Source organism: Bombina bombina, chromosome 10 (genome assembly GCF_027579735.1).
Source record: "Bombina bombina isolate aBomBom1 chromosome 10, aBomBom1.pri, whole genome shotgun sequence".
In the NCBI taxonomy this organism is placed as follows: Eukaryota; Metazoa; Chordata; class Amphibia; order Anura; family Bombinatoridae; genus Bombina; species Bombina bombina.
In genome coordinates, this window is record NC_069508.1 from 196,219,468 (window position 1) to 196,238,397 (window position 18,930).

General features: G+C 35.4%; 1 protein-coding gene across 1 annotated transcript in view; it reads left to right on the forward strand.

Moving 5' to 3' along the window:
- C8A (complement C8 alpha chain) overlaps window positions 1-18,930 on the forward strand; it is a 47,958-nt gene that overhangs the window by 17,351 nt on the left and 11,677 nt on the right. The window contains exons 7-9 of the mRNA XM_053693622.1: window positions 3,560-3,800; window positions 9,044-9,178; window positions 12,137-12,294. Coding sequence (XP_053549597.1) covers window positions 3,560-3,800; window positions 9,044-9,178; window positions 12,137-12,294 — 534 coding nt within the window. The remainder of the gene's footprint in view (window positions 1-3,559; window positions 3,801-9,043; window positions 9,179-12,136; window positions 12,295-18,930) is intronic.

An 18,930-nucleotide genomic window follows, 5' to 3' on the forward strand; every position in this document is an offset into this window, starting at 1 on the left:
ATTGGCGTCTCAGTCCCTTCCAATAAGTGTCTCCAATTTTCAAAAGCTGACTTAATGGATAGGAGCTCTTTTTCTCCAATAGGGTAATTAATCTCTGCTGGAGACAGAGATCTTGAAAAATATGCCACTGGGTGCATAGGTTCTGAGAGACTTTTCCTTTGAGACAAAATAGCACCCAATGCACAATCAGACGCATCCACTTCAAGTACAAACTGCTTGGTGGGGTCTGGAAATTGAAGGATGGGTGCTGTAGTGAAACTAATATTAAGAGTTTCAAATGCTTGTTGAGCTTCTGTACTCCAAATGAATGGTACATGTTTTCCTGTGAGTCTTGTCAATGGTTTCACAATATGTGAAAAATTGTTAATAAATTTACGGTAAAAATTTGAGAACCCTAGAAAACTTTGTAACTCCTTTACTGTAGTTGGTCTTGGCCAGCCTGTTATAGCTGATATTTTTTTATCTTCCATATTGATACATTCAGCTGTTATTCTATAACCTAAAAAGGAGATATCTTGTGTGTGGAAGATACATTTTTCAAGTTTAGCAAAGAGTTGGTTCTCTCTGAGTCTTGATAAAACTGTTGTAACATGTTTGATATGTTGTTCCAAGGACTCAGAATAGATTAAAATATCATCCAGATAAATTATAACACAGACATCCAATAAATCTCTAAATATCTCATTTATGAAATACTGGAATGTCGCGGGGGCATTACAGAGCCCGAATGGCATCACAGTATATTCGTACAATCCGTACCTAGTACGAAATGCTGTGAGCCATTCGTCTCCCTTCCTTATTCGAATTAAATTATAGGCACCCCTTAAATCCAACTTGGTAAAAATTGTTGCGTTACCCAAACGTTCGATCAATTCTGTAATTAGAGGTAAGGGATATCGATTTTTTTGTGTGACCTTATTTAGTTGCCTGTAATCAATGATGGGTCTGAGAGTACCATCTTTGTTACGTACGAAAAACATTCCAGCTGCTTCTGGAGAGGTGGATGGTCTTATGAACCCCTTTCTCAAATTTTCATCTAGATATTGTTTTAGATGTGAAAGTTCGGGTTGAGATAGGGGATAAATATGACCATGAGGTATTGGGGAACCAGGTAACAACTCAATAGGACAATCGAAAGCCCTATGAGGGGGTAAAGATTCTGCCTCTTTTTTGTCAAAGACATCTTGGAAAGAGGTATATTCTTTAGGTATAGGGTCTGGTGTGTTGTCTAAATCTGATTGTATAAAACAAACTTTAGACAAACAGCCGTTTCTGCAGTGTTCCGAAGAAAATTGAATTTTATTTGTAGACCAATCAATAATTGGTTGATGTTGTTGTAGCCATTTTAACCCCAAAATTATTGGAAATAAAGGAGAAGGTGTTATGTCAAAAGATATCTTCTCTATATGTCCTTCTTGTGTACTCATAACTATATTATGTGTCTGGTGTGTGATTGAACCATTAAGTGCCTGGCTACCATCAAACACTCTTAAAACATAAGGATGATTAATCTTTTTTATTGGTATATCATGTTTACACACCACATGATAATCTATGAAGTTGCTTGTTGCACCGGAATCAATGAGTGCCTTCAAAGTAATCTCTTTTGAACCCCACTGCAAAGAAATAGGTAAGAGACAATAAGTTGAATTTCTACTACATTTATCAGGGGATTTTGGTATCATATGTTTCTCACCTTTCTTTGTCTTCAGAAGGTTAGGGCATTCCTTGACCTCATGTTCTTTGGCAGCACAATAAAGGCAAAGATTATTATCCCTTCTTCTTTTTTTTTTCTTCCATGGATAGGGGGCCCCTAATCACACCTATTTCCATAGGTTCATCAGGAGTTTTATACTGTTGAGTACTAGTGGGATTAACTATTCTCTTTACTACAGTTTCCTGGCTAAATCTTTCTCTCTTTCTTTCCCTCAATCTTCTATCTATATTAATAGATAATGACATTAAGTTATCTAAGGTATCTGGTATATCAACTCGTGAAAGTTCATCTTTCAATGCATCTGACAATCCAAGTCTAAATTGATTCCTCAATGAAATGTTATTCCATTGTGAATCTTTAGATACTCTCTTAAATTCTGCTATGTAATCCTCTACGGGCCTTTTCCCTTGTTTAAGGGCTCTCATAGCATTTTCTGATGTTATCTGTTTGCAAGGGTCATCATAAAGTAAGGCCATCGCTTGGAAGAAATCCTCCAGACTGTCCAAGATCCTCCAGACTGTCCAAGAAGAGGTTCTCCTCTTAAATAAGATATTACTGTTAGAACTCTCTGTTTATCTGTGGCATAAGTTTTAGGTCTGAGGGTGAAGAGTAAATAACAAGAGTTTTTGAAGTCACGAAAATTTTTTCTGGTGGTGATACATTTGGCTCATTGGTAGAATCTACAGTTAACTGTTTTGGGGTTACTGTGTCTTTAAGGATATCTTTTAATGTCTGATTTTCTAATTGGAGTTGTCTTAACCCTTGTGAGAGTTGATCTACCCTCTGGGATAAATTATAGACATGAGAAGGCAATTCTGCTTGATCCATCTTTTTGGGCTTGTAATTCTGTCACAGTTCTGTCACAGTTCAGAATCTGCTTAAATAAAAGGACCAATTGTGCAGATTAATAATTTATATTTCACATGCTTCAGAAAATAAATGTATGTGTTCCTTTCTGAATCATTGAGCTAACTATACTGGTTAGTGATATGATTCAGTTAGAATTTAATTTACCACTATGTAGTTAGATGTTGTTTGAACTTTAACAAACATAAAACTGCAGTGTGGATACAAAATATAATGTTAAGTTTAGGCAAAATAAATCTATAATGGTATCACTTAGGTTGATAGAAACTTTCCTATGAGATAATATTATCATCTGTGATTACACTGATCAGTTAGAAAAAAACAATGTAGATACAATTGTATAAGTTGATAAAAAGTTCCGGTAAACATAAGACACTTCAAATTCCCAATCAGGTAATGGCAGTTATCACAATGAAAGTACTTTAGGCAGGACAAGTAGGAAGTGTTGAATAACCCAAAGCGGTAAGTACTTACACGCTGAAGAGAGGGAGAGGAGACACAGACTGCAGCCGCGGCACAAGTGAGTTTGAGCGCGAAGTCCGTTCACAGAAGGAGGCGGTCCTGAGGCGGAGAAAAACAGTGACAGCGTAAGCTGTCAGTTTACACAGAGGCAGATAGGTCCGAGAGGCAGGAGGCTTGGATGAATCCAAAACGGAAAGGAACTCAATTACAAGCGATGAAGGGAAGGACAAGTGGCCCTTATAAAGGAAGCTTAGCCACCATATTTAAAGGTACAGTGTATAAGGCTCACAATATGACATTGGCTGATAGAATTCTATCAGCCAATCGGAATTAAGGTAGGAATATTCTGATTGGCTGATGGAATCAGCCAATCAGAATCAAGTTCAATCCGATTGGCTGATCCAGTGATTTTTTTTTAAGAATTTACATTTTCTTATTTTTTATCTCATAGTGGGTTTAAAATTTCAGTGTCTATTTAAATAGGTTACAACAATTTTGTTTCTTACTTTTTAGAATCTCAGCTTTCTAAGAATTCTAACAAAAGTCCAAACAGCTCGGTTTAGAATGAGAAGGAAATCCATTGTACTGGATGAAGATGTATTGCAGTCACTAATGGAACTTCCGGACCAGTACAACTATGGCATTTATGCCAAATTTCTTAATGACTACGGCACTCATTTTATAACATCTGGTACAATGGGAGGAAAATATGAAATGATATTTGTGCTTGATAAAGAAAAGATGGCAAGAAACGGTAACACAAATTGAAATGTATATTTGCATTTGACTTGTACAAGTATGTTCTATCATACTCTTATCATATCATAGTCACTACTTTGTAGGTTGATAATTCATGCCAACGTCCTACCAATGTCTGTTTTTTTGGAGTATGGTAGCATAGAATGTTTTACTTCAAGTGAAGTGGTTCTTCAGCCTTCGACTGGGCCACACCCAAGATATGTCAAGATATTAGCAGGTTAATAGGGTTACATCTCACTTAGAGAATAAGTAGAATGAAATAGATGATATGATAATCCATGCCTCTCTATCACTAGAAAGGTAAATGCGGGACTGGATGGCTGAGTCAGAATCACAAAAGTCTGGGGAACGGTTTGAGATTATGACAGCATAGCACAAGGGTGAAGTCAATGTGATCAGGGGGTAAAGGGACAGTCTAGTCAAAACTAAGCGTTCAAAGTTCAGGTAGGACATGCAATTTTAAACAACAGTTTTTCACAGCTAGACAGCCCTAGTTCATGTGTGCCATGTAGATAACATTGTGCTCACTCCGGTGGATTTATTAATGAGTCATCATTGATTGGCTAAAATGTAAGTTTGTCAAAAGAACTAAGGTAAAGGGGCAGTCTGCAGAGGCTTAGATACAGGGTAATCACAGAGGTATAAAGTATATTAATATAACTGAGATAAGGAGCAGTCTGCAGAGGCTTAGATACAAGGTAATCACAGAGGTATAAAGTATATTAATATAACTGAGATAAGGGGCAGTCTGCAGAGGCTTAGATACAAGGTAATCACAGAGGTATAAAGTATATTAATATAACTGAGATAAGGGGCAGTCTGCAGAGGCTTAGATACAAGGTAATCACAGAGGTATAAAGTATATTAATATAACTGAGATAAGGAGCAGTCTGCAGAGGCTTAGATACAAGGTAATCACAGAGGTAAAAAGTATATTAATATAACTGAGATAAGAAGCAGTCTGCAGAGGCTTAGATACAAGGTAATTACAGAGGTAAAAAGTATATTAATATAACTGAGATAAGGAGCAGTCTGCAGAGGCTTAGATACAAGGTAATCACAGAAGTAAAAAGTATATTAATATAACTGAGATAAGGAGCAGTCTGCAGAGGCTTAGATACAAGGTAATCACAGAAGTAAAAAGTATATTAATATAACTGTGTTGGTTATGCAAAACTGGGGAATGGGTAATAAAGGGATTATCTATTTTTTAAATAATAAAGATTCTGGTGTTGACTGTCCATTAAAAGGGACAGTGTACTGTAAAATTTGTTTCCCTTTAATGTGTTTCTGATCAATTCGTAAACCTGCTGCAGAGTATAAAATGTATTGGGAAATGTTCAGTTACGTTTATTTTTGCATATGAAATAGCAATTTTCGCTCTTTGAATCCTTAAACAATTAATATTGGCTGATCTTGCAGGAAGCTTAGAACGCATTATCTTATCACTCTCTATACACATAAATGCTTCCTTATCTTTGTCTGGATATGAAATCCCAATTCTTAGAGAGGACAGTAGAAAATTAACCATTTAGTACTTATCTCATCAATACGCAACTGGGGGTGTATTTTATTCTATTGGATTTGTTTACATAGCTTTTCTATAGCAAATACTTAAATATTGCAATTTCAGCATAGGTGGCGGAATCAACAGGCAAAGGTAGCTATTTAAAAAGCTATTTGAAAAGACAAAATAAAGCCAAAGAAACTATTTGTAAACAGTAGGTAAAACTGATTATTTTCAACACAGTAAAGGGAAGAAGATTTTACATTACAGTTTTCTATTCTTTGCACAGTTTGGGCCAGATTACAAGTGGAGTAATATTTAACGACCCCTTTTGTGAGCTAACTCTGCTACAAGTTAGTTTTTTGCGTGCGACGGGTAGAGCTTATTTTAGTTTAAAGTAAACTGTTTTAGCAGGAGTGCTAACCAGATGCGTGCAAAAAACTGAACTTAGAATATTATACTCCAATAATCTATACCCCCAAAGAAGTCAATGGAGCAAAAAAGCGGGGGGAACACCTCGCTCGCGCAAACCTGATCGCATATTCTCGAGTGCACTAACCCGACATGAAAATATTAATATTTCACATTCAAATGTTCTTCACATATGTTCTATTTATTCATAAATACATATTTCTAAATATATATGATGGTATTTTGTACAATTTATATATTATATAGTTATATGATTATATATAGGTATAGATATATAAAGATAAATATATATAGGAATATTTATTTATAAATACATAGAACATATTGTGCTATGTGCAGAACATTGTAATGTGAAATATTTACAGTAAATACATAGTATATCACTTGCATAAATATGATTTTTCATGTTTTAATCTACTTGACTGCAAAGGTTTCCAATGCGCATATATTATTATTACTATTATTGTTGTTATTATTATTATTATTAGTTATTTGTAGAGGGCAAACAGATTCCGCAGCGCTAAAATATATATGTAGCGCTTATATATATACATATGTATTTATGTTCAGCATAACTTTTATTAAAACCAATATTAAAAAACCAAAGGGTATGTATATTACCCAAAGTAATTAAAATAATATAGGCAACAGATTGCAACGCGTTTCACAGCTTATACCTAGCTGTTTCATCAGGCATCAGGAAACAGCTAGGTATAAGCTGAGAAACGCGTTGCAATCTGTTGCCTATATCATTTTAATCATTTTGGGTAATGTACATAGCCATTGGTTTTTTAATATTGGTTTTAATAAAAGTTATGCTGAATATCATGGAAGCCTGAGCTTTATTGGACCTATCCTTGGCACATCTGGGCCTCTACATCCTCTTGAGGATCAATTTGCTGGGTAACTGTTAGATCTCAGCTTGCGACACTTTTGTTTGTGAGTATATTTTCACTTTATGATATGATATTGTTGGTTCCACTTGCAGTATTACACTAGGAGGCACCTTCTTTTGTGATCTTCATTCACAGATACTCTAATCTCAAAGAAGGTTACTATTTGATGTCAATAAGGAAATCAGACAACTATTGTTTGTTTTTTCATTAATGAGATAGATTTAAATTTTACATCTGCACAGAGTAAAACCGCACATTCTTGAATTAATTTAGAATTTTAAATCTTTCATTTGGGTCAAACAAATAGCACAAAAAATAACTATTGCACAAATGTAGTGTCTTCTTTTGTTTTGTTTAAATTGTATACTCTATGAATCATGAACTTTTTTGATCTTCATGTTAAAGGGAAAGGATAGTGTAAAGCCCTTTCTTTAAAGGGACACTGAACCCAAATTTTTACTTTCTTGATTTAGATAGAGCATGCAATTTTAAGCAACTTTCTAAATTACTCCTATTATGAAATGTTCTTCATTCTCTTGGTATCTTTATTTAAAAAGCAAGAATGTAAATTTAGATGCCGGCCCATTTTTGATGCACAACCTGGGTTGTTCTTGCTGATTGGTGGATAAATTCACCCACCAATAAACAAATGCTGTCTAGTGTTCTGAACCAAAAATTGTCTGGCTCCTTAGCTTAGATGCCTTCTTTTTCAAATAAAGATAGCAAGAGAACAAAGAAAAATTGATAATAGGAGTATATTAGAAAGTTGCATAAAATTGCTGTTCTATCTGAATCACGAAATAAAAAAATTGGGTTCAGTGTCCCTTTAAGGACCAGTGGTATTGGAGGTGTAGTGTAGTTTTTGCAACAGTGTTGCAGTGTGTTTGGAGGGATCTTAGCTAACCATTATAAGGTCCTGACAGGAAGTCACAGGCCTCTCTTTTTCCTGCTGTGCTAGCTGAAGATTATTGCTTGTCCCACCCTCTCTCCCTAATTATTGGATGGGGGCTTGAGTTTGCGGCTCCTGTATGTACGTACTTTAGTTAACATGGCTGGGGTAGGGTAATTTGAACTAGCCTTCAGTAAGCTCATTTTTTATTTTGTGCTCTTCCAGGTGAGAGTCAGCTTGAGCAGCTGACGGATTTAGGTCTCCTTAAAGGGACAGTCAACACCAGAATTTTTGTTGTTTAAAAGATAGATAATCCCTTTATTACTCATTCCCCAGTTTTGCAAAACCAACACTGTTATATTAATATACTTTTTACTTCTGTGACTAACTGGTATCTAAGCATCTTCTGACTGCCCCTAATCACATGACTTTTAGTTATTAACTATTGACTTGCATTTTAGCCAATTAGTGCAGTGTCTTTCACTAGCCACGGGCGTGATCACAATGCTATCTATATGGCCTACATGAGCTTGCTCTCCCTTGCTGTGAAAAGTAAATAAAATAGTGGAGGCCTTCAAGGGCTTAGAAATTATCATATGTGCCTTCCCAGGTTTGCTTTCAACTAGAATACCAAGAGAACAAAGCAAAATTGTTGATAAAAGTAAATTGGAAAGTTGTATAAAATTACATGCCCTATTTGAAAATGAAAGTTTTTTTTGGACTTGACTGTCCCTTTAAGGGAGATAGATGGTTACCCTCTAGTTGGGAGAGATCTTGGACCCTATTTTGATCTAATGCAAATTAAATGGGGTGGAGCAATTGGCAGGCTTAAAGGAAGTGCCTACTAACTCTAGGTGTGTGCCTATGGTGTCTTTCTCGAGTAGGTGGGTCATGTGAACTCCCTGCAAGCCCCATATTGTCATTGCAGTGTGTGGAGCATTGGGGACTCTGCTCCACACTCTGTTCAGGGGCCTTAACCTCTTGCTTAACTTGAGTGGACTAGTGACTCAATTCGCCGCCATCCCAGTTTATAGTCGGTTATATTATGTTTTGAATAAACATGACTGTTCACAGTCTTCCTTCCATACCTTGTCTCTTGTGTCTTTTTAAGTTTAGCTACACTGTTAATACCAACTTTAATCCCTTATGAAACTCAAATATTTTCTTTCATGATCTAGATACAAGACAAAAATTTAAACGTTTCCAATTTACTTCTATTATCAAATTTGCTTCAATCTCTTGGTATCCTTATTTGAAGGAGCAACAATGCACTACTGAGCCTACCTAGTTATCCTTTTCAACAAAGGATACCAAGCTAATAAAGTAAAATTGATAATAGAAGATAATTGAAAAGTTGTTAAAAATTGCATATTTGAATCATGAAAGTTTAATTTTGACTTTACTGCCCCTTTAACTTGTATCCATTTTTTCTTGTGAAAACATTTTTTAGCTGTGTAGTTTGTTGAAGTCCTCTTTGTCAACTAAGGAGTTAATAATTTCTCATTTCTTTCCAGAGGTGACCGCTACAATGGTGGAAAACTGTTTAAAATTATCTCTGGGAATCTCGCTTAAGTTAGAGGATATTCCTGTTGAACCAAAAGTTGCAGTGGAAACCAATAATTGTAAGAAGAAGGAAAATGAGTTTGAAAGTAAGTTGTTGCATTTATAAAATATGCCAAAAAGAAAGCCACTGTTTTCAAGTCACAAATTCACAGAACCATTATATACCTTTGTCAATTGCTGGTCTATATCTTAATAAACTCACTATCAAGTGATTCTGTTATGCTGAGTTATTAGTAGAGGTGTGCTGGCCAAATTTCCAAAAATAAGTATATGTGGAATTTAGTTTCCCAGAATATTCATTGCCCGTGCCATTCAGTTCTCAGTTATACTGATATTAGTTAAAAAATTACATTTGTTTTTGTTACACATTAAATGTTCAAAAGCTACAGATAAAAAAGTTCACCTGTTTCTTTATACTTACCGTAAGCGAGCAGACCCTGGGAGCCGCTACTCTAATCCTTCTGTTAGTACGTGCAGGGCTCTGTGAAGAAGAGGAGCGGGATAGCGCGGCTCTCCAGCTCGCTTACGATAAGTATTATAAATATTTAAAAGAAACAAGGGAATACTGCCAAATTCTGCATTATTCCTTAATTTTCTTTCAATTTTGGGTCCATTCTTTTGGATATTCATTTAGTGGAAAATAAACGAATATCCGTGTTCCGGTAACAAATTAGATTTCCTTTATGAAATGAATGCACATGCCTATTTATAAGACTCTTAATAAACATTGTTTGAGAACTCAAAGGCACTCAAATCTGAAGTCCCCATACAGGGTTAGACTACAAGTGGAGCATAATCAACCAATTAGAGCAAACAATAACACACAATCTCGTGTTGCAAGTGGATGGTTAAATATTCTGACCAAAGGTGAAATGTTTTTAGAGCACCCTATACTTTTAATGGTTAGCATAGGGAGGACTATTAACACATTTGTCTCACTCATATTAAAAGTGATGAGTTAAAGGGACAGTCTAGACCCAATACGTATTCTTTATTACTTATTGTTACATACCAGGCAAGCATATTGCAATGGGTTGCACGTCTATATGTTTGTTACATGAAACTTTATAATAATCATCACCAAGCTCCGCCCACAGCTTTCTTCTTGTCCAGTTAGCGGTTTTCTTGTATGACAGCCTAGCAGTGTATGTTTAATATTTGTCAGTTAGCTATTTCAAATAGCACATGCACAAATCAGCGTGTGCGAGTAGGAAAACTTTATTAAGAGTCGATTGTGATTGGAGATACTTAACATATCAAAATACACAAGCAATAGGTGGGCGGAGCTTGGGGACATTTTTAGCTCCTAACAAACAATGAATATTTAAATGTTTCATGTACTTACAAGCTTATAAATGTGGGACCTGTTGCAGATTGCTTCTCTGGTAAATAACAATAAGTAATCAAAATGATATATTGGGTCTAGACCACTGTTATAGTTAGTGCTTTTACCGACCTAAAATAAACCAATATTTTATTATTATTCTTGCAAGTTTCATTTTGGCTTTCGTGTCCCTTTAAATTACAGTAAAAAGAGGCAAAATAAATAAAGTATATTGAAAGTTTATTTTACTATGTATACTTAAGCATTTTATATAACAATCTTAAAGTGTCTCATGTCCCTGTAAAATAACTTGTCATTGGTTAATGAATAAAACAAAAGTTTATAGAAGTAAATAACTATAAATCATGCCATGGTTGAGTAGGAATAAAACAAAAATATTATGGAAATGTAGTCCTCAATTCGTTCAGTTGGAAACTTCCAAGTAACTTCCAAGTGAAGTACTTCTGGCTACTTTTGCTTTAAATGGAAATGGTAAAATAATCCTTTTTTTATACATTATTTAACATTATGAACGTGGTTAGCTTTAATGTCTGTGGACTAAAGCCCAGATTGGCTCCTCCAAATAAGGCCAATAGCGGGTGAAGTTTGGCTTTTGAAAAACAATTGCAGTAAACAAGATTTTAACCTGTTTTAAAAATGTTGACTTGACTGATATGTTACTCTATAGTAACACAATACAAATGTAATTACACAGTGTTTACTGTCACATTAAACAAGGAATAGAATTTAGAGAATGTTGGGACAAAGAACAAATTACACTTATGGCTCCTTTAATATAACCACATATGTTAAATAAACGCCCTACTTGAAGTCTATTCACCAACATTTAAAGGGGGATAAAATATCTTTAGATTGTAACACAAATGTTTAATTACATGCAGGAAAAAATATGTGCTTTCATTATATATTAAACAAAAATCATTATACTATGGCACACTACTTGGAGGAACTAGGAACTAACATTTGACAAAACTGGTGTAAATGTATAATTACGCATCTAATTCTAACAGGCCCATTTATCAAGCTCCGTATGGAGCTTGAAGGGCCGTGTTTCTGGCGAGTCTTCAGACTCGCCAGAAACACAAGTTATGAAGCAGCGGTCTAAAGACCGCTGCTTCATAACCCTGTCCGCCTGCTCTGAGCAGGCGGACAGGAACCGCCGGAAATCAACCCGATCGAATACGATCGGGTTGATTGACAGCTCCCTGCTGGCGGCCGATTGGCCGCGAGTCAGCAGGGGGCGGCGTTGCACCAGCAGCTCTTGTGAGCTGCTGGTGCAATGTTAAATGTGGAGAGCGTATTGCTCTCCGCATTTAGCGAGGTCTTGCGGACCTGATCCGCAGTGTCGGATCAGGTCCGCAAGCCCTTTGATAAATGGGCCCCATAGTCTGTTCTAAATAAACATCTCAACATAGCAAATTAACTAAATCATGTTATGATACAGTATTTATGTCTATTCATATCTGTACCTATTTCAATAATTAAAGGGACATATAAATTTGTCTAATCTAGAAATGCATATTCCAGAAATTCCAAATATGTTACTGACACTGGGAATAAAGGTTCATTGTAGGACATTTTTTTGTAGAAGTGAAAAATAAAGAATAATGTGTAATACTAAGTGACTTTGAGAGGTGTATTTAATCATAAAACAGTAATTCTTCTGTAATGAGATCACTTGTATATATGTATTTTTTAGAACCAATTACAGGTGGAGGCATAATCAATAATGTGCTTTCACTTGTAACCGGGGGGGACACTGGATCTACTGAGGGATTATCTAATGTGTATACTGAAGATACCTATCGTTTCTGGGGTCGGTCCCTAAAGTACAATCCTGCAGTAATCGATTTTGAGGTAACACATTATTTAAGCATAATAAATAATATAAAAACTTAATGTGAACTTTATAATCTTCTCTTAAATGTACATTATCAAATTGACCTCTTTCTCTTGGTCTTTTGTTAAAACTTAGTTCCTTTGCATTAGAGCATACTGAAGTAGACTTAGAAGTTTGCATGTGTCTCGAGCACTATATAACATTAGAATCACTGTTGAACCTACCTCAGTATGCTGAATATTGAATGTAAGTATTAAAATATGGCATGTACAAAGTGAATAACTGAATGTTACAATTGAAAATTGATTCCCATAGACTTACAATGAATCCAGTGGGATTCATTAAAGTAACCCTTAATGATTGAATGTTACATTAAATAACTAAATGGTACATACAATAAACGGAAAGTTTTAGGTTTCTTGTTTATTTTATTTTTTTCCATAAATGATTGTTGAATAATCAACAAATATTAGACATTCATTTAAAAACAACAAAATCAGCCAACTTATACTACAGATCAAACATTGTTTTAATGTACTTTGCAATTAAAGCATAGAGCAAATAAACAATTGAAAATAAATCATGGATTTGTTATGTTTAATAAAGTTGTATTTAAATGTTTGACAAAGTAGCCACCATTTGGAGATAGAACAGCCAAACACATAAGTTCTTCCCAGCACTGTAGCTGAAGTTCCCACAAATACGTTGCACTTGTAGGCTGATTTGCTTTCACCTTTCTGTCCAGTTCATCTAAACAAGCTTGATGAGGTTTAAAGGGACACCATACTGTAATAGTTTTTTTTTTCTTAAAGGGACACTCAATTCAAAATTAAACTTTCATGATTCAGATTGAGCGTGCAATTTTAAACAACTTTCCCATTTGCTCCCACTAACAAAATGTACACAGTCTTTTTTATATGTACATGTTTTAAAATTCCCAGCTCCTACCGAACATGTGCAAGAATTCACAGAATATACATATATGCATTTGAGATTGGCTGATGGCTGTCACATGATACAGGAGGAGTGGAAAAAGAAATCACTTTTAAATTATTACTCATTTGAAGTTCAGATTTAGGGGTCGATTTAACATGCTCCGTATTGGCCCAAATGCAGCTGTTTCCGTGAAAGCCTTCAGGCTCGCCAGAAACAGCAGTTAAGAAGCAGTGGTCTTAAGACCACTGCTCCTTAACTCGTCCGCCACCTCTGAGGCTGCAGACATGAATCCCCTGATTGTATATGATCGGGCTGTTTGACACTGATCATGTCGGACAGACACTTCATAAATCGCTGTCTGCATTTATCATTGCACAAGCATTTCTCATGAAATGCCTGTGCAATACCGCCCCCTGCACATTCGCCTCCAATCAGCTGCTAGCAGGGGGTGTCAATTATCCCAATCACATCGGGACGATTGCTGTCCGCCGCTTCAGAGATGGCGAACAAGTTAAGGAGCAGTGAACGCTGCTTCTTAACTCCTGTTTCCGGCAAGCCTGAAGGCTCGCGTAGAAACTGTAGCATTGACAGGTTGATAAATCGGCCCCTAAGTGCTATTGCATTGTCTTTTTATCATTCATTTGTTGTTTATGCAAATCTCTTGTATTGACAGGTCCTTTAATGTATTTTCAATGACTTATACCAGCTGCAGAGTATAAAATGTATGAGAAATTGCATTTACAGGTTTATTTGTTTATATGAAATAGCTGGTTTGGTGCTTTGAAAACACAACCTTATAAAATGGGTTGAGCTTGCAGATAAAATCAGATCTCATTATTGTATCACTTGTGTACACACACATGCTTCGTTATCTAATATCTGTCTGTAAACCAAAGACCAATATTTACAGAGAACAAAGGAAAATTAATATTTTATTACGTATCTCTTCTACACTCCACTGGGAGTATAATTTCTTCTGCTGACTATGTCTACATAGCTTGTCAATAGCCTATACTGAAGTATAGAAACTTTCAGTATAGAAAGGGACACCACTGGTAAAAAGTAGCTATTTCAAATGTCAAAATAAGGGTAATGGGCTACTTCTAAACAATTTAATATACTCCAGCTGTTAAAATGGGTTTTGAGAACAAATTAAAGGGGAGAAACAATTTGAGCTGCCTCTCATGCAAGTTGTTGACGCTCTGATGCTGTTGTGGCTTTCGGTCGTCGAAACCTCTTCCTCTCAGGTTCTTCAAATTTCTAAGCGCCTTTTAATGGTGTAGGTCATAAACTGTACTCACTTACACCTAGGATATGTTTAGCAATTTCTCTAAATAAAAAACATATCATTTTAAGGGTTACAATTGGATACATTTATTATTTTTCAGTTTTTGGTAACCTAAACTTGTTACTTGAACCTCTGGCAGTTTACTTATTATCTTTGTAACATTGCAGGTTATTAACTGGACATAAACTGCTTACATTACAATTAAAGAAATATCGGAGGTGTTCTAAATGTTTGATCAGTAGTCTATAAATTATTTTAAATGTCTAAAATAAAATGTAAATAGGGTAATTTAAGCTGAAATAGAAGCATTTTGCACTATTTTTCCATTAGCAAAAATACTTCTAATAAGTTATTATGTTTTTTTTGGTGGCATACGCACATATCCTGTGATGGCCTGTGCACCAGAATTCAAAACACTACCAGTGCTTGATTGGCCCACAGCTGGTGTGCCGCCTTAGGGCTGCATGCAACGTCAGGGAGTTCACAGAGCGAGCCTTGTGCGCATGCATAGCGCATTACTTCGATGCTGATCCACTCCTGACAAAGGGTGTACGTGCCTGTAGAGGCAAAAAAAGGCACTAAGGGGGATAAAAATGGTCCAGGGGGCTGGAACCTGGGGTGGAGGCTGGGCCAAGGGTTTCTGGGGCTGGCCTTCAAACAATTCTAGGGCCAATCTGATTTCCCAGTCTGGTCTTAAACACTACACCTTCTTAGAGAGTCAGTAGTGGTTTGTATGGCACAAATTACGTTGTCAGAAGCAATACAAACCACCGCCAGCTCTCTGAGGAAGCATGGTGTTTGAATACTGGTGCACGAGCCCTCGCAGGATATGTACATATGCTGATGAAAAACAGTAATAACTTTTACTAGAAACATTTTTGCTAATAGAAGTATATTGCAAAATGCTTATATTTCAAATTGAAATGCATCCATATACATTTCAGTTTTGACCTTTCCATCCTTTTAACAGGTTTCTAGCTTGCAGCATAACATGGTGATTTTTTTCTACACATTGCATTATAAATATCTTTGTAAGCCAGGCTTTCTTTTACTTTAGATTGTATTCCCCCGAAATAAGAACTTAATCTTGTAAAATTGTAGCACATGCTAAAGTTTATACCCCTAAAGTGAAAGCTGAAACAGATTTTATTCTATTATGTCTCTAACTTTATATTATTATATTTCTGTAGAAGAAATGTATTTTAGGTAGAAAGGCAGTGGCACCATGAGAAATTTTAGCCATTTGATCTCTTCACTTGCAATTGTTGGCAAGGACCCTTCAGTGCAATATAAAGCTTTAACAATATTTGAAGAAGCAAGACTATTTTATTGCATTAAAGGAGACTGTACAGTATCAGGAGGCTAAATCATGTTTAAACTACAATTTACTTTTATTGTCAGAACAGAAAATCACAGAGAATTCTTGTATATTGCACACTGTATTTTTAAGTTTAAAAAGAATATAAAAAGAAAAAAATATACTGTGTAAAGCATGTTTCTTGAAACCACGGGTTGGGACCCATTACTGGGTCACAACACCATGTGTACTGGGTCGCGACTTGTCTGTGTGTGTTGTAGGAGTATGTGTGGTGTATTGTATGAGGTTGTGTGTGTGCTGTGTGTGTGTTGTGTATGAGAGTGTGTGTGGGGTGTATTGTATGAGAGTGTGTGTGTGTTGTATGAGTGTGTGTGTTGTATGAGTGTGTGTGTGGTATGCGTATAATATGAAAGTGTGTGTGTGTTAAATGGAAGTGTGTGTTGTATGAGGTTGTGTGTGTGCTGTGCGTGTGTTGTGTATGAGAGTGTGTGTGTGTTGTATGAGTGTGTGTGTTATATGAGAGTGTGTGGGGTATGTGTGTTGTATGAGCGTGTGTGTGTGTGGTATGCGTATAATATGAAAGTGTGTGTGTTAAATGGAAGTGTGTGTTGTATGAGAGAGTGTGTGTTATATGAAAGTGTGTGTGTGTATGTTGTAAGAGAGTGTATGGGGTGAGTGTGTGTTGTATGAGAGTGTGTGTGGTATGTGTGTTACATGAAAATGTGTGTTGTATGAGAGTGTGTTTGTGTATGTGGTATGATTGTGTGTGTGTGTTGTATGAGTGTGTGGTGTGTGTGTTGTATGAGTGTGTGGTGTGTGTGTTGTATGAGTGTGTGGTGTGTGTGTTGTATGAGAATGTGCGTGTTATTACGTGTTACAACGCTTTCAAATTTGACTACAATCAGGAAAAAGCATGCACATATTTTAGTCTCTTTGCCAAAAATTGCAGCTATCATGTTTATTTCTTAAGAAATTTTCAGACCAAGTATACAAATTGGGTCCTAAAGGTATGTGGTATCATGGCACTGGGTCTTGGGGGAAAAAGAACCCTGGTGTAAAGAACATCATCTTTGCAGTTTAAGAGAAAGTACTTTTATCTAATTAGTTGGTATCTTTTAAACTATTGATTTACCTTTGCATTTATACCTGTCTATTTATAAAGGTGTTTAGTTTTATTAAAGGGACATTGTACACTAGATTTTTTTTTTGCATAAATGTTTTGTAGGTTATTCATTTATATAGCCCATCTGAGAGTGTTTTTGTAACAATTTATAGTTTTTTTATTTTTAATAACATTGTGCTGATTTTCTGACTCCTAGCCAAGCCCCAAATTATCAGATGTAGACTGAAGTCTACAGATTCCTGCTTACTCCTGTTTGTGTACTGGGTCTTTTTATATGCAGAGGGGGGTCTGTTCTTCCTGCTTTCTCTGCCCTTTTCAATTTGGTGTTCCAGCCTAATCAACAGTGCTAAACTGGGTGCTTCTAAGTAAGGTTTTAAAAGGTTTTATACTGGATTTTTAGATCAATATCTGTGCATATTCTTCTTTATAGTAGCGTCTATTACATGAAAATTGGTGTACACTGTCCCTTTTATAAAGCAGAGTGTATTTAAAAGTACCAGTAAATACAGTAGATTTGCATAATCAACAAATGCATGATAACAAGACAATGCAGTAGCACTTAGGGCTAGATTTAACAAATGCCGGGCAGACATGATTAGTTTAAGTGAATCATGTCCACCGACATCACAAAATGCCGACAGCATACATGAAATGCTTGTGCAATGCCGCCCCGTGAAAGCAGCATCCGCTGTTTGTTAAATCTGCGCCTAGTCTGAACTTCAAGTGAGGAGTAGATTGTTTTTCTGATAAATTTCAATTATGTCTATTTCCACTCCTCCTGTATCATGTGACAGCCATCAGCCAATCACAAATGCATATACTTATATGCTGTGAATTCTTGCACATGCTCAGTAGGATCTGGTGACTCAAAAAGTGTAAATATAAAAAGACTGCACATTTTGTTAACGGAAGTAAATTGGAAAGTTGTTTAAAATTGCTCCTCTGTCTGATTCATGAAAGTTTAATTTTGACTTGAGTGTCCTTTTAATAATTTTCTCACTTATTGTGTTCTCAATATACTTGTTATACCAGCTGCAAAGTATTAAATGTATTGGAAATAACTAAGTTGGTTTTATTTTGCAATTTAAATAGCTGTTTATAAGAGCATGTTCTTGAGAACAAAGGTCGTCGGTTTTAATCATCAAAAGCATCTATTTCTAATACAAAAATTATAAAAATGAAGAGAGAAAAAGGTCACGCAAGAACTTGAAGTGAAAAAACACTGGGTTTATTCGGTTAATCCAACAGTGTACATGTACAGGTCACAGTCAGTGAATGCCTAGTGCGTTTCGCGCATGCATACATGCGCTTCTTTGGAGGCTGATGGGAATCTGACATAGCTGACTTATATACTTATGTCGAACCAATCAAAAACAATGTTACAATGATTTAATCAGGATGACCCTATTGACTATGTAGCACAAGTTGAAAGAGAAAAACTTATCTCCATGAAATATATCTATTATCGATATTGACAGGCTACAGTGTGTTACACATAAGGGGGCCATCAAACATTAGTTAATACATAATATATTAACTGATATACATATAAACAATAATGAACTTATTATAAGTGAAAAAATAATGAACAGTATAAGTAAATTATACCTCAAGATCAATATTGTAGGCATTAAACAAAATAGCTAAAATAGAAGAAAAATGAAAAACAAAATAAAAATATTTTTTTTATATATATACTGTATGTATGTATTTATATGTGTGTATATATATATATATATATATATATATATATATATAAAATTTCAATTAATGGATAGATGTATAAAATTGGTTCAATATACTATAAATATAAATCCTATTTGACTATCTAGACCACTAAGTAAGAAAATCAATAAGTATATTACTTTAAATAGATAGGTTACTATAGTGGTGAAGAAAGGAGACATGATATATATTAGTAAGAAAAATTATTCAAAACACCATACTAACTAAATAATTTTATAATTTATAATATCATTAAGGGTATA